This window comes from Symphodus melops (assembly GCF_947650265.1).
Source record: "Symphodus melops genome assembly, chromosome: 10".
Lineage (NCBI taxonomy): Eukaryota > Metazoa > Chordata > Actinopteri > Labriformes > Labridae > Symphodus > Symphodus melops.
The window spans coordinates 17385660-17408148 of record NC_136700.1 but is presented as its reverse complement, the minus strand read 5'-3'; the positions used below and the strand labels follow the sequence as shown (position 1 = coordinate 17408148).

General features: G+C 45.5%; 1 protein-coding gene across 1 annotated transcript in view; it reads right to left on the bottom strand.

Annotated features, from left to right (window-relative positions):
• ankrd13b (ankyrin repeat domain 13B) overlaps positions 1-22489 on the bottom strand; it is a 47539-nt gene that overhangs the window by 3303 nt on the left and 21747 nt on the right. The window contains exons 3-14 of the mRNA XM_079354693.1: positions 13940-14064; positions 12884-12929; positions 12351-12494; positions 10437-10674; positions 5977-6043; positions 5140-5221; positions 3792-3856; positions 3529-3665; positions 2883-3040; positions 2487-2675; positions 1003-1166; positions 163-239 (exon numbers count right to left, since the gene is read on the bottom strand). Of these exons, the coding sequence (XP_079210819.1) occupies positions 163-239; positions 1003-1166; positions 2487-2675; positions 2883-3040; positions 3529-3665; positions 3792-3856; positions 5140-5221; positions 5977-6043; positions 10437-10674; positions 12351-12494; positions 12884-12929; positions 13940-14064 (1492 nt within the window). The remainder of the gene's footprint in view (positions 1-162; positions 240-1002; positions 1167-2486; positions 2676-2882; positions 3041-3528; positions 3666-3791; positions 3857-5139; positions 5222-5976; positions 6044-10436; positions 10675-12350; positions 12495-12883; positions 12930-13939; positions 14065-22489) is intronic.

The following is a 22489-nucleotide window of genomic DNA, read 5'->3' as shown; positions in this document are numbered from 1 at the left end:
TCTTCAATTCAAGTCTGCCTTTCTTGAGTGAACAATTGTTTGTGAACAATTGTTTGTTTTGGAAGGAAGAAATGACATTTGGTATGGCCATAATTTACAGAGCAAGGAGGAAGAAATGACAGAAAAGAAACTTACACACGATAAAAGACATGAACATTTTACCTCTCTAGACGACTTGGGTCACAGGAGAGTGGGATCGTTCCTGGCTTGCTATTGGTCAGTGCCTCCCAGATGGTCACCTGCAAAAAATTGCACAGGAAGTGGATTTGGAAACAGAATAATGGACAGATGAAGAGAAAGCATCTCATTAAACAGAATCTTCCTTCATGTTTATGTATGCTTATGTCACAGCACAGGGACAGTCAGTCAGCTGGCTCGATAATGAATTATGTGCTATCTGAATATAAATTATTAATACTACTACTGATGGAGCTATTACGGATAAGACGCTATGTAAAGACTGAGTTTGAGCTTATCACAGTCATATCACATTTGTAAGCTGCAGACCAAGCAGTGGGAGCAACTTGGGGTTAGGTGTCTTGCCCAAAGACACATTGGCCATATGGCTGCAGGAACCTATGGTTACTCTGTGGTTGAGAGATGACCGACTCCACCACTGAACCACAGGACATTTATCATTGTATCATTGTAGTAGATGCTGTTGATAGAACAGGGTCAGGAGTAAGGTCCATTAACAACTGCTTCACTACTGTATAAAGCGATTGCACGACTTCTTAGGAAAACATACTGCTGCTGAAGAAGGTTGTAAAAACTGCAGCATAGATCCTTAACTGCAGCCTTGCATCTCTTGATGACAGAGTTACAGGCAAAATCAATACATTTCCCAAGGTCCTGCGGTGCACATTTGTGTGTGAAATTCAGGCCTGTGTGTTTGTAGCTCTCAATTAAAGAGTTTAAAAGCTACATTTCTTCTTGCTGATTAAAAAAAGTAGAAACAATTACATTCAGGAAAATACCAATTCTCCCCTCTCACTTGCCCACCTGATCATATTCGGAGCCAGCCTCCAGCAGACTCTGCTGTATTGCAAATTGGAGAAGGTCTTCCGCATCATCCCTCATGCTGTCTCTCTGTTTGCCACCCAGCATGGTGTATCCAGGTGGGGGCTCAAACACACATTGGGGAATCTCTCCGCCACGACATGACACTGTAGCACATCAGGGAAACATAAAGGGCAAGAGATGCAATATCCGTCAGTGAAGGAAATTATACTAATCTGAAGGCTGGTTCACACTGCAGGATTTTAAAATTATCGGCCGATTTCCCAAACTTTAGAGACCACACACATGGCGATAAATAATCGGAGGTTTTACAGTTTCGGTCGTACAGTGTGTGGTGTGCGGCCACACGGCAACATCAACACACCACACACGAACCGATTTCACTCGCGAACATCCCACAATCAGACGGGAAATCTCGCAAAACCTCTTGAGATCAAACGTGATTCCAGAGTCAACAAACGGACGAAGAAGATGTAATAGGGATCGTTTGTGCTGTTTTTATGTGAAAAACACGTTTTAAAAAGAGGCGTCAGTCAAAGGAGCGGAGACAACGGGAGCATGATCTGTACTTGCCAAATGTTGATATGGAGGTGAGTAGTTGTTGTTTTGCTCCCGGTGTTTTCGCTACTACGTCACCTCGCTTTCTGATTGGCTATGCATCACATTAAACAGGCTCGTGCTCGTTTTCTCCTCGGGGAACACCACACATGATGAGAGATCAGGCCAAAAACAATCCAACATGTTGAATATCCCCGATTTGAGATCGGAGCGGTCACGACATTCTTCCGACCAGACGAGAGCAGTCTTAACACACCACACACGGCAGGATGATTTTATAAGATTATCTTTTGATGATCGGGGCGTCCTTAAGATTATCGGAAGGGGAGAAAATCGGCGTAATTATCCTGCCGTGTGAACCAGGCTTGAGAGAAACAAGAAAGGAAAAGCCCAACAATACTTTCTGAGTCAAAAGAAGACAAATCCAGATTAAAACTATTTGAGGCATCTCCACTCCATACAATTTTTGGGAAAAATATTTTGCAACTGAACTACTAGTCAATGTATTTTTTTTAGATTTACTATGAACAAAGACTGATAAAGATAACATCAGGGATTTGAGGATTGGTGAACTTCACATTGGCAATGTTGTCTCCTCTCTGCATTGCTGCAAATTTAAAGTGAACTTCTCAAGTGATCATGAAAGAAAGACTAATTGGTAACCAGAACAAAGCATATCCAGCATAGGTGATACACCCTGCTTATGAGTTTGTCATAAAACTGTACTGTCTGTGAACTGAATTGGGGCCCAGAGATTCATAATCAGCTCTCTCTAGGGCTTAAGACATTGCCAGATTTTGAATACATACAGTATCTATTGAAAATCACTTAATGTCTCAATTTTCTCATTGATTCTTGACACCGTAATTTGACAGAAACTAACAGAGCCTATGCTGTCATCGTCTTACTGGTGGAGCTGGAACTTGAAACACTGGAGGAGTCACTTCCTGGAGAAGGGGTGTCTGTCCTCACGGTCTCTCTCTGTCCATCACCCTCCACCACAGATTCATTGTCAGCACGGACCCCTGTCCCCTCCTCGCAGCCGTTCAGGTTACTGAATGTGATCCTAGCATTCAGGATGTGGTAGAGAGGGATCTCTGAATTAAATAAAAACAAACAGTTAACCAGGAGTTTTTCTTATTAACATTTGAAGTCCTTCCTGTAATTTTTTCTAGCTTGCTCCCTGTTTTAATTTTTAGTATTTTTATTAAATGTAAAACCTTGCTCCATTTTTTTAAGCCAGCCATACCCTTAACTTCCCTCCCTTCCTCCTATCAATCTCACTACTGTAGTTCTGCTCTCACCGATCTTGACAGGGAAGCCAGGTGGTAAGCGCAGAGTGATGAAGTCACGCAGTTTAGCAAACAGGGCATTTGAGATGGCCATGAGATCGATGATGGGCACCACTTGTTCTGCCAGAGACAAAGGATGGGACTCACACAACCAAAGCTTGGCTTTAAACCTGGAAACAAGAGAACACCATATTAGAAAAGACCATATTAGTACTAAAGCCATTGATGCAAAATTCATGTATATCGTTATTTCGCCAAATAAATACAAATATATGAATAACATCAGGTAAGAGTGAACATCAACAAGCATATATTTAGATCCTGTTTAATAAGGACCAGAGAATCAAGAGGTAACTCATAACCTCAAACATTTCATTCTCATGATGTCCCCTTTTCTGCAGAGTACCAAGTGTCAAAGAAAAATTAAATGGACTCCTGAAAATAAAAAGCCAATTGACAGTTAAAGGATGAAGGAATAGCAATTGGTTTGAAGGTTTTAGATTCTGGACTGAAAAAGTAAATTGAGTAATATTTAAACCAAATGCTTCAATTTATTCAGGAGACCCTGCAGGAGTCCCTCCATTGAGTTTTGACACTTGGCAAGGAGTTTGAAGGGTAACTAAAGTAATGGTTTCCTGTTTTTTTGTACTGTAATCACCTCTGGGTCTTGGTGGTCAGCTGGCATGGGTGGCCAATGTCCCTCTGAGTTGGTAATATGCCGGGGTTGAAGTATTCCTCAGCTGTGAGTGCTGCAGGGTTGGTCACAGCAGGACAGGACATCTGGGTTACCAGGGCCTGTAGGCAGTAAATATATATAAATATATATATTGGGAATGTGTCTGATAGTTCACTACTTCAAACTCAATGGCTATGTTTATTTTTAGTACACCTGAGGTATCATGTGGAAAATTGTACACTTACCCCATTGCTTGGCCCCATGTGTTGCTCAGCAATCCCAAGAAAGTTCTGCAGTGGAGTCTTTCCACCTTCTCAAAGATACAAGCCTTTTTATCTTGATTTTTTTTTATGAAATGCTAAACTAGAAAATCGGATGAGGTCTAAATGAGAATGTTACAGGTTACAAGATGGAACCTTCATATGAATTAAGTCTAAGTTAAATGTATCAGAAATGTACAGTAGATGCACTTGTGCTAGGGTTTAAAGTGCACAGACGGGATCATGTGGAAATTAAGCTGACAAAGGGGTGATAACACTTGCATAAAGAGCACAGTAAAGCCTAAGATGTAACACATCTCTGGCTCCAAAGTACACTGCTCAAAAAAAATATAAAGGGAACACTAAAATAACACATCCTAGATCTGAACGAGTCAAGTATTCTTATGCTGACAACAAAATCACAAAAAAATGATCAATGGAAATCAAATTCATTAACCAATGGAGGTATAGATTTGGAGTAACACTCAAAATTAAAGTGGAAAACACACTACAGGCAGAACTAACTTTGATGTAGTGTCCTTAAAACAAGTCAAAATGAGGCTCAGTAGTGTGTGGCCTACACATGCCTGTATGACCTCCCTACAACGCCTGGGCATGCTCCTGATGAGGTGGTGGATGATCTCCTGAGGAATCTCCTACCAGACCTGAACTAAAGCATCTGCCAACTCTTGGACAGTCTGTGGTGCATTGTGGCGTTGGTGGATGGAGCGAGACATGATGTCCCAGATGTGCTCAATTAAATTCAGGTCTGGGGAACGGTCGGGCAAGTCCATAGCATCAATGCCTTCATCTTGCACACTCCAGCCACATGAGGTCTAGCATTGTCTTGCATTAGGAGGAATCCAGGGCCAACCGTACCAGCATATGGTCTCACAAGGGGTCTAAGGATCTCATCTCAGTACCTAATGGCAGTCAGGCTACCTCTAGCGAGCACATGGAGGGCTGTGCAGCCCCCCAAAGAAATGCCACCCCACATCATTACTGACCCACCACCAAACCGGTCATTCTGGAGGATGTTGCAGCAGCTCCTGATGTACTGGCCTGTCTCCTGGTAGCGCCTCCATGCTCTGGACACTACGCTGACGGACACAGTAAACCTTCCTGCCACAGCTCGCATTGATGCTCCTGGATGAGCTGCACTACCAGAGCCACTTGTGTCGTTTGTAGACTCCATGTGAAATTGATCGTCAGTCAGGCGTTGTTTCCGACGTGGACAGTTTGATTTCACAGAAGTGTGATTGACTTGGAATCACATTATGTTATTGAAGTGTTCCCTTTATTTTTTTGAGCAGTGTATAAAAAACTGACTTACCCTTCGTCTTGTTCTTGTTCTGATCTGAGAGATGGTCAGTTCTAGTTCTGGTGATAAGTTCCAAATTAGATGCTGCATACACCTGGAAAAAAAAGACAATTTACTTTGTTCCGTTTGCATTATTAGCATTAGCCAGATCAACAATGTAGCCTATTTGCCATTATTTCTCATTTCCTATACAGATGTGCTTCAATTTAGTTTTATTTAGAACCTTGTCAGACTGTGTAAAGTCAATGGGGAGAACAGCTGTCATGTTGGCCTGCAGTTGCTTATAATTACAGAGACATAATAATAGTGTATATAAATAACTTGAGCTTTCTCAACAAATTGTTTATGTGCACTTGAAACAGAAATCCATAATAGGAATGTGAACACTACTAAAACAAAGTTTCACCCTCATATTTCAGATTTTGATTTGATTTATTTATTTAGCACATACAGAGGAATGCAAGGAGGGGAACAAAGCCAAATAAGGCATATACAGAGTTCCGCCCCTGTCTGCATTCAACATTAACAAATATAAACAATTACGAATAGGCATATTAATCTGATGCTACCTAAATAGATACAATACCTGACTGATACGCATCCTGCTAACAGTTGTGTCTAAAAGGTAAACTAGTATTAAAAATGAGTATTGTCTTCCTCCAAAAAAAATCCAAAAGCAAAACCTCCTTTAGGGGACCTTTTTAAAAGCAATTTTAGGAGTTATTTAGTCTGGAATTAACAGGTAAAGTTGAAAAAAGTTTATGTGACATCGTTTTCAGACAGTAGTGGTTCCTGGACAGCATATAAGGGAGATAAATGAATTGTAAATGCAGCTTGTGCTTTATGTACCTTTGCTTCAAATCCATTCACCATCTCAGTCTTCTCACTTCTCCAGCCAAGTATACCCGTCTTATTCCTGCACAGAGATTCATCAGGCTGCTCAACATCAACATTGCCAGTTGGTGTAAATTACAGTATGTGCCTGTCCCAATACATTTGTATCATTCACCTGAGAGTAAAATCTCCTCTTTTATTTAAATCACAGGCTTGGGTTTTACTTTATAATGCTGCATGTATCAATATGAGCAAGGGCAGTTATGTTTGGCCTGGAGCAAGAATTGTTTTATTTTTTCATTTTCAGGCGTTTCAATAGAGTTATTCCATCTACACCCCCCTGTTAAAAAAAAAAACTGACGACTATTTAAACGCTCGACTAAACTACCACTTATTCTCATTGGATGAATTGCCACAGTTAAAATTAAAACACTACCACAGATCAATATTTATTCTCCATGCTCCCCATCAGTCCCACTGACAAATGGTTTAAAACAATAGACTCATTATCATCCCAAATGTACTGAAAAAACAAAAAAGTTAGAATGTAACTAAAACATTACAAAACCTTGAGTGACATGGCGGACTAGAGGCACCCAACAGCGTTTGTTCCTATGACTCACAATTCAAATTTAGAACTTATACAATACAAAACCATTCACAGAACACACATCACTCAAGGCAAAATGTATAAAATGGGTTTAGCAAATGCAGACATCCATTCACAATGCAGTCAGGGTAGCACTGATGATTATCTCCACGCCACTTGGTCCTGCCAACCTGTTCACTTATTTTGGATCACAGAAACTGAAAATCTCTGGTCTGGTATGCAACAACATGGCCAGAGTGTTATGCCTTAGCACCCCTGCCATGAAGGACATGGCGCTCACATTGCTCCAGGACAAACTGGGCCTAAGCGTGGTTACCTCTTGAACATAGCTACATAATACAGCACGAGTAGCTTTATGTCATCATGAAGCATGCTCAGTTCATATACAGACAGACTTTGTAGGATTTGTATTTTAAAAGGGACGTACAGTCGAGTCTGCATCTTATTTTGAGTCAGTTGAGTCAGATTCAGCCAGAACACTCTGGATTTCTCCACATGGACGAAGTGTACCAAGCCAAAGCACACCTCACTGAAGCATGCCAGGGCCAAAGTGTACCATTCTTGAGCACGATCTGGAGTAATTATACTGGTCACGAACTGGGCACGGTTCAGACTGCCATTGTTATTACACCTTGTTTCAGTCTGCGCTTACAGTAATTCATTATTGTTATTGTTATTGTCCATCCATCCATCCATCCATTTTCTACCGCTTATCCGGGGCCTGGTCGCGGGGGCAGCAGTCTAAGCAGAGACACCCAGACTTCCCTCACCCCAGACACCTCCTCCAGCTCTTCCGGTGGGACCCCGAGGCGTTCCCAAGCCAGCCGAGAGACATAGTCTCTCCAGCGTGTCCTGGGTCTACCCCGAGGCCTCCTCCCAGAGGGACATGCCCGGAACACCTCCCTAGGGAGGCGTCCAGGGGGCATCCGGACCAGATGCCCAAACCACTGCAACTGACTCCTCTCGAGGAGTAACGGCTCTACTCCGAGCTCCTCCCTGGTGACTGAGCTCCTCACCCTATCTCTAAGGGTGCGCCCAGCAACCCTACGGAGGAAGCCCATTTCGGCCGCTTGTATCCGAGATCTCGTTCTTTCGGTCATGACCATAGGTGAGGGTAGGGACGAAGATCGACCGGTAAATCGAGAGCTTCGCCTTTCGGCTTAGCTCCTTCTCCACCACGACGGACCGATACAGCGACCGCATGACTGCAGACGCCGCACCGATCTGTCTGTCGATCTCACGCTCCATCTTCCCCCCACTCGTGAACAAGACCCCGAGATACTTAAACTCCTCCACCTGGGGCAAGGACTCCCCACCGACCCGAAGGGGGCAAGCCACCTTTTTCCGGTCGAGAACCATGGCCTCAGATTTAGAGGTGCTGATCCTCATTTCAGCCACCTCACATTCGGTAGCGAACCACCCCAGTGCGCGCTGAAGGTCCGGGTTCGATGGAGCCAACAAGACCACATCATCCGCAAAAAGCAGAGACGAGATCCTGTGGTCCCCGAACCGGACCCCCTTCGGCCCCTGGCTGCGCCTAGAAATTCTGTCCATAAAAGTGATGAACAGAACCGGTGACAAAGGGCAGCCCTGCCGGAGGCCAACACGCACTGGGAACAGGTCCGACTTACTACGGGCAATGCGAACCATACTCCTGCTCCGGTCGTACAAGGACCGGACCGCCCTTAGCAAAGTGCCCCGAACCCCATACTCACGGAGCACCCCCCACAGGGAGCCGCGAGGGACACGGTCGAATACCTTCTCCAAATCCACAAAGCACATGTGGACTGGTTGGGCAAACTCCCATGAACCCTCGAGCACCCGCTGGAGAGTGTAGAGCTGGTCCAGTGTTCCACGGCCAGGACGAAAACCGCATTGTTCCTCTTGAATCCGAGGTTCGACTAACAGCCGGAACCTCCTCTCCAGTACCCTGGAATAGACTTTCCCAGGGAGGCTGAGGAGTGTGATTCCCCGGTAGTTGGAACACACCCTCCGGTCCCCCTTCTTGAAAAGAGGGACCACCACCCCGGTTTGCCAGTCCAGAGGCACTGTCCCCAACCTCCACGCGATGTTACAGAGGCGTGTCAACCATGACAGCCCCTGCACATCCAGAGACTTCAGATACTCAGGGCGAATCTCATCCACCTCTGGTGCCTTGCCACCAAGGAGCTTGCCAACTACCTCGGTGACTTCGGCTTGGGTGATGGACGAATCCACCTCTGAGCACTCAGCCTTTGCTTCCTCAGTGGAAGACGTGAAGTTGGGATTGAGGAGATCCTCGAAATATTCCTTCCACCGTCCGACTACATCCCCAGTTGAGGTCAGCAGCTCCCCACCTCCACTGTAAACAGTGTTGGTGAAGCACTGCTTCCCCCTCCTGAGGCGACGGACGGTTTGCCAGAATTTCCTCGAGGCCGACCGAAAGTCCTCCTCCATGGCCTCCCCGAACTCCTCCCAGGCCCGAGTTTTTGCCTCCACGACCGCCCGGGCTGCGGAACGCCTGGCCTGCCGGTACCCGTCAGCTGCCTCAGGAGTCCTATGCGCTAGCAACGCCTGATAGGACTCCTTCTTCAGCTTGACGGCCTCCCTTACTTCCGGTGTCCACCACCGGGTTCGGGGATTGCCGCCACGACAGGCACCAGAGACCCTGCGACCACAGTTCAGAGCAGCTGCTTTGACAATGGAGGTGGAGAACATGGTCCACTCGGACTCAATGTCCCCAGCCTCCCCCAGGATCTGTGAAAAGCTTGTCCGGAGGTGGGAGTTGAAAAGTATTGTTATTGTTATTATTTAAAATCTCAATGGCATAAACTGGTAAAACACCCAAAAAGCTGTAGATACTACTACCTCCACAAGCTTTGCATCTGTTATTCACACTTTTTTTTTTTAATTGATCATCGGTGCACACCAACCAAAAAGTGCATTTCGTTGGAGTGAACACAAAATGTTGTACTCCTAACTTGGGATCTTAGTAAATCCGAACCTTTAGTGATCTTGGGCAATACACTGCTATAGTGTTTGTATGTGGGGTTTTTCACACCAGTCCTAACACCTTCTCACACACACACTTCCCCTCTGTCTGTTACATTTGTGTTTTATATTTACATGATTTTTTTCTAATTTGGTGGAGTTATTGTAATGAGTCTGTCTAGATAATATAGACAACTTATTTTTATAGAAATTAAATCATGGATACATAAAGTACTTGTTTCTGTGGGAACAAGGGCATTTCATCCCAAAGCTTGCTGTATGTATCCCAGTTTTTTTCAGCTGTTGGCCTGACCACAAATAGAGTCCACTCTGTGCCAGACTGTGAGTGTGATGGAGCCAGTTTGTGTGTGAATTGAACAGTACTGGTAAGCAGCCTCTGCCATCATTGTGTAGATATATTAGAATTGGTGAATGTAACATGTAGGGTAAAACCACTTTGAGCGGTCAGAAGTCAAAATGAAAACAAAACAGTCCAAATCCGCTTCCCATTTCAATAAGTTTTGACATCAACTTGGGAATAGATATAATAATAATTTGTGTTACTCTGCAAAAGGTTGTAGTATTTGATACAGCTACATAGAAAAAGTGTAAGAAATTAAACGTTTAGCGTAACACTATCAACTCTTCACAGAAGTTCTTCTAGAAGGGACACGTATATTTTTATTCGTTTTCCATCCCTAATTTCAATGTGTTTGACTGCAGTAGTGATTGAAAAATGTCTGCACATACACCACAGGTGCCCTGATTCACATTCAATTCAGAGTACCTTACAATTCTTGAAGCAAACTTCTTACACGTTTCACTCTGATTGTGCTTATTTGTATCTATAACTTAGAATAACTCATACATTGTGAATATTGTTATCCAATCTAACCTCTCGAACGCAATGTTGCGGGTGTCCAGCTGAGTGGCCACCACAGGCGCCGACAACCTTCCTGCTACCTGCTCGTCACTGGGTTGTATGGCCCCCAGAAGACCCAGACCAGCTACGTTGTTGCAAGCACCGCCATTCAATCGGCCAGGTGAGAGTGCTGCTAGAGACGAGATACATAGGGTCTCACAGTACACCAGCTGCCTGTCATGGTCGACTTCCATCACTTCAGCATTCGAATCTAAATGGCAAGAGGGTGAGAGATGGGAAGGAAAAAAATAAGTGCAATGTCAGTGTTGCAGATAGCACTACCACTTTAAGGCCCTCAGCTTAGCATATCAGGCCACACCTGAGTGCAATTAAGAAGCCTGTAGCAGGCCATGCTCACATTTAGTTTGCTGAGCTGGACTGGAGCTGCTGGACATGCTGACGTGTTGATTAGAGGTGCATCATTGAGTAAGTAATTTGTTTGTGTGTGTGTGTGTGTGTGTGTGTGTGTGTGTGTGTGTGTGTGTGTGTGTGTATATATATATATATATATATATATATATACATAAGGATATGTGTACACACATACACACCTAGCGTAAAAATAGGTTTTGGTTTCATGGAAAGTTAGTCTCATTTCACGATTGTCAAAAAAAAAAAAGATTACTTTTATATCCCTACTTATCTAATGATTTATATACACTGCTCAAAAAAAAGGGAGCACTTAAATAACACAACGTAATTCCAAGTCAATCACACCTCTGTGAAATCAAATTGTCCACTTAGGAAGTGGAGTCTACAACCGACACAAGTGGCTCAGGTAGTGCAGCTCATCCAGGATGGCACATCAATGCGAGCTGTGGCAGGAAGGTTTGCTGTGTCTGTCAGTGTAGTGTACAGAGCATGGAGGCGCTACCAGGAGACAGGCCAGTACATCAAGAGACGTGGGGGAGGCCGTAGGAGGGCAACAACCCAGCAGCAGGACCGCTACCTCTGCCTTTATGCAAGGAGTTCCTCCTCCAGGAGGAGCACTGCCAGAGCCCTGCAAAATGACATCCAGCAGGCCACGAATGTGCATGTGTCTGCTCAAACGGTCAGAAACAGACTCCATGAGAGTGGTATGAGGGCCTGACGTCCACAGGTGGGGGTTGTGCTTACAGCCCAACACCGAGCAAGACGTTTGGCATTTGCCAGAGAACACCAAGATGGGCAAATGCACTACTGGCGCCCTGTGCTCTTCACAGATGTAAGCAGGTTCACATTGAGCACATATGACAGACGTGACAGAGTCGGGAGACCCCTTGTGAGACCAAATGCTGGTACGGTTGGCCTTGGATTGCTCCTAATGCAAGACAATGCTCGACCTCATGTGGCTGGAGTGTGTCAGCAGTTCCTGCAAGATGAAGGCTTTGATGGCATGGACTGGCCCGACCTGAATCCAATTGAGCACATCTGGGACATCATGTCTCGCTCCATCCACCAACGCCACAATGCACCACAGACTGTCCAGGAGTTGGCGGATGCTTTAGTTCAGGTCTAGGAGGAGATCCCTCAGGACACCATCCGCCACCTCGTCAGGCGCATGCCCAGGCGTTGTAGGGAGGTCATACAGGCACATGGAGGCCACACAAATTTGATTTCCATTGATCTTTTTTTTTTGTGATTTTGTTGTCAGCACATTCAACTATGTAAAGAACAAAGTATTTAATAAGAATACTTCACTCATTCAGATCTGGGATGTGTTATTTTAGTGTTCCCTTTATTTTTTCGAGCAGTGTATAATTTAGACACAATATAATATGGTCTTTTTCTTTTGCACTATTGTATTAGATACTTACCATGAGTAAAAGTGCTTGATGAATAAATAAATAAAACCTAACCACTCATACACAGGTTCACACACTGTTGGTATAGTTTTAAAAAAATGACCTTGTCCTCTGAAAATAAAGCTTCTGTTTCCTCTCTGCCAGGTCATTTGTTCAAAGCCCATCAAGGTGGTGTCAACACGGAGACACTGACCACTCTTCCAAACTCTGTAGGTGTCACTGGGGCAGATACGAGACACGAGTGGCACTAAGGACAAAAAAGACAGTGAATCAAACTGTGCCATTTCTAATGGATTTGGATATAATTCATTGAATTAATGTTGGCAGTCCTATAGTTAAGTGCTTTCATATATCAGCATTATTATAGAGACACATTTAAACAATTAGTCACAAATCCAGTTTACACACTTACACTGCAATTCACTTGTGGTTCTGTAAAAGCACTGTGGGTGAAATTCGAAACTGTCTAACAATAAAACTAGACATACAGGATGCTAGGCAGGAAATGTGTGAGCTTTAGTGTCCAGTACAGTAGAAAGAATCAGAACTCTTCAATCCCGAGGGAGATGATAACATAATTAGTACTGACTGCTTAGTCTGATTTACTGAGAGGGATGACACAGAGCCTAGACTCACCCCAGCTGGTGAACTCCCATTTCATCTCCACATAAAAGTCTTGAGCCTGGTCAGAAAGCGATAGAGGATGGAGAAAGACATTGATGCGGTTCAGACAAATGACAGAAACATTAAAAAAGAGAGAGAGAGAGAGAGAGAGAAAGGAAGAAAAAGCAAGTTGGGGAGATGGTGATCGCTTCAAAGGCGGATAAACATATAGAGGAAAATAGTAAAGTGAGAAAAAGAAAAGGAAGATTAAACAAATGCAGTGTTTCTGCTTCATATGTTGTCCAAATATGGGAAGATTTGCTATTTTTTATGTTTTGAAGTAGAATAATAACTGATGGATGGAGATACAAAAGAATGCTGAGGAAGGATGTAGGAATGTAGTTTTGCTTATGTAAATTATGTAATCTTGTCCACAGGAATGTCCACAGAGAGAACTTGCACGATACATTCAGCGTGATTGATTTAATCACACAAAAAGAGGAGCATGAGGCAAATTAAACACTGTTGTTATAGCTTCAACATATGATTGATACACGTAGCCGCCATGTTGGATTCTAACTGGGCTACTCAGAGTTCCTCCAACTTTCCAACTAGTAAACCACTTTAGGGGGGCGTTCCAGTTTACACTTCCGACTGGGCATTTGGAATTTCCCACTTCCCAGTTTAACTGGAACGCAGCATTATTGTGTGTGCGTTTATCAGATAGCACAAGACAAAATACATAAGGAGAATTTTGTGAAGAAAGCACCTCTCCTACTATTTTTTTTTTTCATTTTATTTGACCTTCTGAATCAAAATGCTCCCTTGTCAGTATTGTAGCTTGGCTATCACTTTTATTTAGTTTATTTAATTTACTCTTGCTAAAGAGTGAAAATTGTAATAATTACACTTACAAAATCAAGAAAAATGTAAAAGCTTCATCTACAGTTCAAATGATTGCATCTTTACTAACCACCCAACTTTAAACAAAAACTCGAGACTATGGTCCAGAGACTTTAAAAAGGTCTACAAATCATGTTTTTTAAAGTGCACTGAAGTTTTTAGTAGAATAAGGGAGTGAAATCCTACCTGGCGCAGTTTCTCCAGTAGAATAGGTATACCCGCTAGCCTCTTGGCTGTCCTCTGATAGTCACGGTAACGAAGTACAAGACGCACTAACTCTGGATCTCTGGTACTTACAGCCTCTTGAAGAACTACAAATGAGAGAGATAGAGAAGATCAGAGAAAGAGAGCAAGTGTAGAACAGAGCAGATCAATTAGGCGTCATTTAAAATGTATGTACATAGAACATTAAGGAGAGCAGCTAGAATTGCCAAAAATCAAGTAGGGCAAGAGAAAAGCATGTACAACCAATTCCTGCTGTTTGCCACTCATTTATCAGACAGTCCCTTTGTTTTAAATACTTACAGGATTAGCTAGGCTTCAACAATTATACAGTTTCGTTTCCCTACAATTGGTATATGGGAAACGAGAGGTAAAGTTAGTACTGTACATACAGTGGGTACGGAAAGTATTCAGACCCCTTTACACTTTTCATTTTTGTTTCATTGCAGCCATTTGCTAAAATCTAAAAAGTCTCATCAATGTACACTCAGAACCCCATCTTGACAGAAAAAAACAGAAATGTAGACATTTTTGCAAATTTATTAAAAAAAGAAAAACTGAAGTATCACATGGTCATAAGTATCCAGACCCTTTGCTGTGACACCTTTGCTGTGACACTCATATTTAACTTTTATTTATTTAATTTTTTATTTTATTTATTTGCATTACTCCCCCCTGAACTGCTACCTTATCGTGGTGGGGGAGTTTGAGCACTCGAATGACCCTAGGAGCTATGTTGTCGGGGGCTTTGAGGCCCCAGCAGGGTCACCCAAGGCAAACAGGTCCTAGGCGACGAGTCAGACTAAATGCAGTTCATAAAACCCCTATGAAGAAAAACATAAATAGGACCGTGACGTCGCCCGGCATGGCAGAGCCGGGGCCCAACCCTGGAGCCAGGCCTGGGGTTGGGGCCCGCAGGAGAGCGCCTGGTGGCCGGGACTTTGCCCGTGGGACCCGGCCGGGTTCAGCCCGAAAGGACGACGCGGGCCCGTCCTCCTGTGGACCCACCATCCACAGAGGAAGCCGTAGGGGTCGGGTGCAGTGTGGATCGGGCGGCAGTCGACGGCGGGGGCCTCGGGACCCGAGGCCCGAGGCCCCCGCCGGCGTTTGGAACGACGTGGAACGTCACCTCACTGGGGGGGAAGGAGCCTGAGCTTGTGCAGGAGGTTGAGAGGTACCGGCTAGATATAGTCGGGCTCACCTCCACGCACTGCTTGGGCTCTGGAACCCAGCTCCTTGAGAGGGGCTGGACTCTACTTCTCTGGAGTTGCCCGCGGTGAGAGGCGGCGGGCTGGTGTGGGCTTGCTCATAGCCCCACAGCTCAGCCGCCAGGTGTTGGAGTTCACCCCGGTGAACGAGAGGGTCGTGTCCCTACGCCTTCGGGTAGGGGACAGGTCTCTAACAGTCGTTTCGGCCTACGGCCCGAACGGCAGTGTGGAGTACCCGGCCTTCTTGGAGTCCCTGGGAGGGGTGCTGGACAGTGCTCCGACTGGGGACTCCATTGTTCTACTGGGGGACTTCAATGCTCACATGGGCAGCGACAGTGAGATCTGGAGTGGGGTGATTGGGAGGAACGGCCTCCCTGATCTGAACCAGAGTGGTGTTCTGTTATTGGACTTCTGTGCTAGTCACAGTCTGTCTATAACAAACACCATGTTCGAGCACAGGGATGTTCATAAGTGCACGTGGCACCAGGACTCCCTAGGCTGGAGGTCAATGATAGACTTTGTGGTCGTGTCATCTGACCTCCGGCCGTGTGTCTCGGACACTCGGTTGAAGAGAGGGGCTGAGCTGTCAACTGATCACCACCTGGTGGTGAGTTGGATGCGCTGGCAGGGGAGGAAGCCGGTCAGATTCAGCAGGCCCAAACGTGTAGTGAGGGTCTGCTGGGAACGTCTGGCTGAACCCTCTGTTAGCGAGGTCTTCAACTCCCACCTCCGGACGAGCTTTTCACAGATCCCGGGGGAAGGCTGGGTGCATTGAGTCCGAGTGGACCATGTTCTCCACCTCCATTGTCAAAGCAGCTGCTCTGAGCTGTGGTCGCAGGGTCTCTGGTGCCTGTCGTGGCGGCAATCCCCGAACCCGGTGGTGGACACCGGAAGTAAGGGAGGCCGTCAAGCTGAAGAAGGAGTCCTATCGGGCGTTGCTAGCGCATAGGACTCCTGAGGCAGCTGACGGGTACCGGCAGGCCAGGCGTTCCGCAGCCCGGGCGGTCGTGGAGGCAAAAACTCGGGCCTGGGAGGAGTTCGGGGAGGTCATGGAGGAGGACTTTCGGTCGGCCTCGAGGAAATTCTGGCAAACCGTCCGTCGCCTCAGGAGGGGGAAGCAGTGCTTCACCAACACTGTTTACAGTGGAGGTGGGGAGCTGCTGACCTCAACTGGGGATGTAGTCGGACGGTGGAAGGAATACTTCGAGGATCTCCTCAATCCCACCTTCACGTCTTCCACTGAGGAAGCAGAGGCTGAGTGCTCAGAGGTGGATTCGTCCATCACCCAAGCCGAAGTCACCAAGGTAGTTGGCAAGCTCCTTGGTGGCAAGGCACCAGGGGTGGATGAGATTCGCCCTGAGTATCTGAAGTCTCTGGATGTGCAGGGGCTGTCATGGTTGACATGCCTCTGTAACATCGCGTGGAGGTTGGGGACAGTGCCTCTGGACTGGCAAACCGGGGTGGTGGTCCCTCTTTTCAAGAAGGGGGACCGGAGGGTGTGTTCCAACTACCGGGGAATCACACTCCTCAGCCTCCCTGGGAAAGTCTATTCCAGGGTACTGGAGAGGAGGTTCCGGCTGTTAGTCGAACCTCGGATTCAAGAGGAACAATGCGGTTTTCGTCCTGGCCGTGGAACACTGGACCAGCTCTACACTCTCCAGCGGGTGCTCGAGGGTTCATGGGAGTTTGCCCAACCAGTCCACATGTGCTTTGTGGATTTGGAGAAGGTATTCGACCGTGTCCCTCGCGGCTCCCTGTGGGGGGTGCTCCGTGAGTATGGGGTTCGGGGCACTTTGCTAAGGGCGGTCCGGTCCTTGTACGACCGGAGCAGGAGTATGGTTCGCATTGCCCGTAGTAAGTCGGACCTGTTCCCAGTGCGTGTTGGCCTCCGGCAGGGCTGCCCTTTGTCACCGGTTCTGTTCATCACTTTTATGGACAGAATTTCTAGGCGCAGCCAGGGGCCGAAGGGGGTCCGGTTCGGGGACCACAGGATCTCGTCTCTGCTTTTTGCGGATGATGTGGTCTTGTTGGCTCCATCGAACCCGGACCTTCAGCGCGCACTGGGGTGGTTCGCTACCGAATGTGAGGTGGCTGAAATGAGGATCAGCACCTCTAAATCTGAGGCCATGGTTCTCGACCGGAAAAAGGTGGCTTGCCCCCTTCGGGTCGGTGGGGAGTCCTTGCCCCAGGTGGAGGAGTTTAAGTATCTCGGGGTCTTGTTCACGAGTGGGGGGAAGATGGAGCGTGAGATCGACAGACAGATCGGTGCGGCGTCTGCAGTCATGCGGTCGCTGTATCGGTCCGTCGTGGTGAAGAAGGAGCTAAGCCGAAAGGCGAAGCTCTCGATTTACCGGTCGATCTTCGTCCCTACCCTCACCTATGGTCATGACCGAAAGAACGAGATCTCGGATACAAGCGGCCGAAATGGGCTTCCTCCGTAGGGTTGCTGGGCGCACCCTTAGAGATAGGGTGAGGAGCTCAGTCACCAGGGAGGAGCTCGGAGTAGAGCCGTTACTCCTCGAGAGGAGTCAGTTGCAGTGGTTTGGGCATCTGGTCCGGATGCCCCCTGGACGCCTCCCTAGGGAGGTGTTCCGGGCATGTCCCTCTGGGAGGAGGCCTCGGGGTAGACCCAGGACACGCTGGAGAGACTATGTCTCTCGGCTGGCTTGGGAACGCCTCGGGGTCCCACCGGAAGAGCTGGAGGAGGTGTCTGGGGTGAGGGAAGTCTGGGTGTCTCTGCTTAGACTGCTGCCCCCGCGACCAGGCCCCGGATAAGCGGTAGAAAATGGATGGATGGATGGATGGACAATAACAATAACAATAATGAATTACTGTAAGCGCAGACTGAAACAAGGTGTAATAACAATGGCAGTCTGAACCGTGCCCAGTTCGTGACCAGTATAATTACTCCAGATCGTGCTCAAGAATGGTACACTTTGGCCCTGGCATGCTTCAGTGAGGTGTGCTTTGGCTTGGTACACTTCGTCCATGTGGAGAAATCCAGAGTGTTCTGGCTGAATCTGACTCAACTGACTCAAAATAAGATGCAGACTCGACTGTACGTCCCTTTTAAAATACAAATCCTACAAAGTCTGTCTGTATATGAACTGAGCATGCTTCATGATGACATAAAGCTACTCGTGCTGTATTATGTAGCTATGTTCAAGAGGTAACCACGCTTAGGCCCAGTTTGTCCTGGAGCAATGTGAGCGCCATGTCCTTCATGGCAGGGGTGCTAAGGCATAACACTCTGGCCATGTTGTTGCATACCAGACCAGAGATTTTCAGTTTCTGTGATCCAAAATAAGTGAACAGGTTGGCAGGACCAAGTGGCGTGGAGATAATCATCAGTGCTACCCTGACTGCATTGTGAATGGATGTCTGCATTTGCTAAACCCATTTTATACATTTTGCCTTGAGTGATGTGTGTTCTGTGAATGGTTTTGTATTGTATAAGTTCTAAATTTGAATTGTGAGTCATAGGAACAAACGCTGTTGGGTGCCTCTAGTCCGCCATGTCACTCAAGGTTTTGTAATGTTTTAGTTACATTCTAACTTTTTTGTTTTTTCAGTACATTTGGGATGATAATGAGTCTATTGTTTTAAACCATTTGTCAGTGGGACTGATGGGGAGCATGGAGAATAAATATTGATCTGTGGTAGTGTTTTAATTTTAACTGTGGCAATTCATCCAATGAGAATAAGTGGTAGTTTAGTCGAGCGTTTAAATAGTCGTCAGTTGTTTTTTTTAACAGGGGGGTGTAGATGGAATAACTCTATTGAAACGCCTGAAAATGAAAAAATAAAAAAATTCTTGCTCCAGGCCAAACATAACTGCCCTTGCTCATATTGATACATGCAGCATTATAAGGTAAAACCCAAGCCTGTGATTTAAATAAAAGAGGAGATTTTACTCTCAGGTGAATGATACAAATGTATTGGGACAGGCACATACTGTAATTTACACCAACTGGCAATGTTGATGTTGAGCAGCCTGATGAATCTCTGTGCAGGAATAAGACGGGTATACTTGGCTGGAGAAGTGAGAAGACTGAGATGGTGAATGGATTTGAAGCAAAGGTACATAAAGCACAAGCTGCATTTACAATTCATTTATCTCCCTTATATGCTGTCCAGGAACCACTACTGTCTGAAAATGTGCTTCGTGGATTTGGAGAAGGCATTCGACCGTGTCCCTCGAGGCGCCCTCTGGGGGGTGCTCCGTGAGTATGGGGTTCGGGGCCCTTTTGCCCTTTGCTCCTTGTACGACCGGAGCAGGAGTATGGTTCGCATTGCCGGTATTAAGTCGGACCTGTTCCCGGTGCGCGTTGGCCTCCGGCAGGGCTGCCCTTTGTCACCGGTTCTGTTCATTACGTTTATGGACAGAATTTCTAGGCGCAGTCAGGGGCCGGAGGGGGTCCGGTTCGGGGACCACCGGATCTCGTCTCTGCTTTTTGCGGATGATGTGGTCTTGTTGGCTCCATCGAACCCGGACCTTCAGTGCGCACTGGGGCGGTTCGCTACCGAGTGTGAGGCGGCTGGGATGAGGATCAGCACCTCTAAATCTGAGGCCATGGTTCTCGACCGGAAAAAGGTGGTTTGCCCCCTTCGGGTCGGTGGGGAGTCCTTGCCCCAGGTGGAGGAGTTTAAGTATCTCGGGGTCTTGTTCACGAGTGGGGGGAAGATGGAGCGTGAGATCGACAGACGGATCGGTGCGGCGTCTGCAGTCATGCGGTCGCTGTATCGGTCCGTCGTGGTGAAGAAGGAGCTAAGCCGAAAGGCGAAGCTCTCGATTTACCGGTCGATCTTCGTTCCTACCCTCACCTATGGTCATGAGCTTTGGGTCATGACCGAAAGAACGAGATCTCGGATACAAGCGGCCGAAATGGGCTTCCTTAGAGATAGGGTGAGGAGCTCGGTCACCAGGGAGGAGCTCGGAGTAGAGCCGTTACTCCTCCACATCGAGAGGAGTCAGTTGAGGTGGTTCGGGCATCTGGTCCGGATGCCCCCTGGACGCCTCCCTAGGGAGGTGTTCCGGGCATGTCCCTCTGGGAGGAGGCCTCGGGGTAGACCCAGGACACGCTGGAGAGACTATGTCTCTTGGCTGGCTTGGGAACGCCTTGGGGTCCCACCGGAAGAGCTGGAGGAGGTGTCTGGGGTGAGGGAAGTCTGGGTGTCTCGGCTTAGACTGCTGCCCCCGCGACCCGGCCCCGGATAAGCGGTAGAAAATGGATGGATGGATGGATGGATTTATTTGCATCAAGAAAGACAGTTACACAAAAAAAGAAAACATAAAACAAGAATAGGAAGTGCGGGAGATGTTAAAAAAACTCAATATGGGTTTAAAAAAGAACCTCCCCAAGAAATATAGAAAATAAATCAACAACAACCATAAGAGAAATCCAAAAAAAAAGTGCCATTTTAATAGCACACACTGAAGTCAGAAATAAAAACATGAGTGTGTATAAATGTAAAATAATTGTATTTAAATAAATGAGTGTATAAGCATGTAAGAAGTAATGATCCAAAGACAACTATTCTGGAAAGAAATTATGAGTCTTGATTTAGCAGGTAAGCATTTAGTCTTAATTTAAAAGTATTGAGGGATGAAAATAATTTAACTACATTAAAATGAGAATTCCAGGGTATTGAGCCTCTGTAAGCAAAAGAAAACTGAGTCTGTTTAGTGCGACAAAAAGGAGGATGAAGTTTATCAGTGTGTCTTGTATTATGAGAATGGACCTGCGAGTTGATCATTTCATGAAAAAATTCATGAAATGATTTAGGCAGCAAGTTGGAAAGATGAGTATATGAAGTATATTAATATCATAGTCTGGCAGTATATGAAGATACTTAAAGGGATACTTCATCCATTTGCATGAAGCTGTGTATCATTAGAAACATGATAGTAGTGTTGAATGGTCGTGAATCCAACCCTCATTTTGCCCCGAGACGAGAAAAATATGTTTTTCTTTGCCTGGCAGTTTTCTTCATGTGATGCAATATGACGCTTTTTGCATGGTGTGGAGTAAAATGGTGCGGTCAACAGAATCAAAGGCTTTCAATAAGTCTAAAAAAATACCCAAAGCGTATTTATTGTTATTTATGGCTGTGTAGATTTTATCAACTAACTGTAAGAGGGCCATATCTGTAGAGTAATGGTTTATACATAGATGAAGTAACATTCTTCTTTGTACCAGTTTTTCTAAAATGTTTGAAAAACGTGATAAAATAGAAATCGGTTGATAGTTATTAAATTATCTGGTATCCCCAGCTTTATGAAGTGGGATAACTTTAGCAGTCTTTAAATCTTTAGGCACACATCCTGTCAGCAATGATAGATTGAAAATATACATTAGCGGTTCTGTGATATAAATGAAGACACAGATTTAATCAACGAAGCACAAATATCATCATGACCCGGAGCAGATGGTTTCTTTTTGCCAATAATTTCCATCACTTCTGCTGTCTGTATTTTCAAACTGGGGGGGTTTCTTTATGTAATCCAAAGGGTTCCTGTTAGGGTTTGATGTTGTTTGACAAAGAGGAACCTCCTTGTGCAAAAAAACCATTAAATTCACAAGAAATGACATAAGGATCAGTAAATGTTACAACACCTTCATTGAACTCTGTAGGATGAGAAACAGAAGACTTTTGTTTGTTCATAAGTTGATTGACAACCTTTCAAGTAGACGTGATATCAGTGGAAAATTCTTGTCTGTTTCTAGTCTGTTGCTGAAATGTGTTTTTTGTCTATTCGAATTCGATGGTTATATTTGTTTCTATATGTTTTGTACTTTTTTGAATTCAGAGGTGTAGGATTGGTAATAAACCTCTTATGTAACTTATTTTTGGTTGTTGAGGATTTATGGAGGTCGGATGTATACCAAGGTTTTTTATTCATTGCTACAAGTGTCTTTTTTGATTGCACCAACGGAAAGCACAAATGAAAAGCCGAAGTAAAAGTAGTCACAAAAGTCTGATACGCAGACTCAGCATCTGAGTAATAATAAACATTTTTCCATGAAATTTTATCAATCAACCTTTTAAACCGTTCAGCATTTTGCCGAATAAATAATCGATGTACGGTGCAGGAATCTGTACTGTACTGTAATCAGTATTGTCAGGGAGAGAAAAATGGAAAATGGGAAAATGATCTGAGATATCAGTGAAAAGGATGCCTGATTTAGTTGTACTATTTACTGAGTTAGTGAAGATATTGTCAATAAGGGTGGCAGATGATTTAGTCACTCTTGTTGGCTTGTTAATAAGAGGATAAAAAGAACTGGAAAACAAAATATTAAGA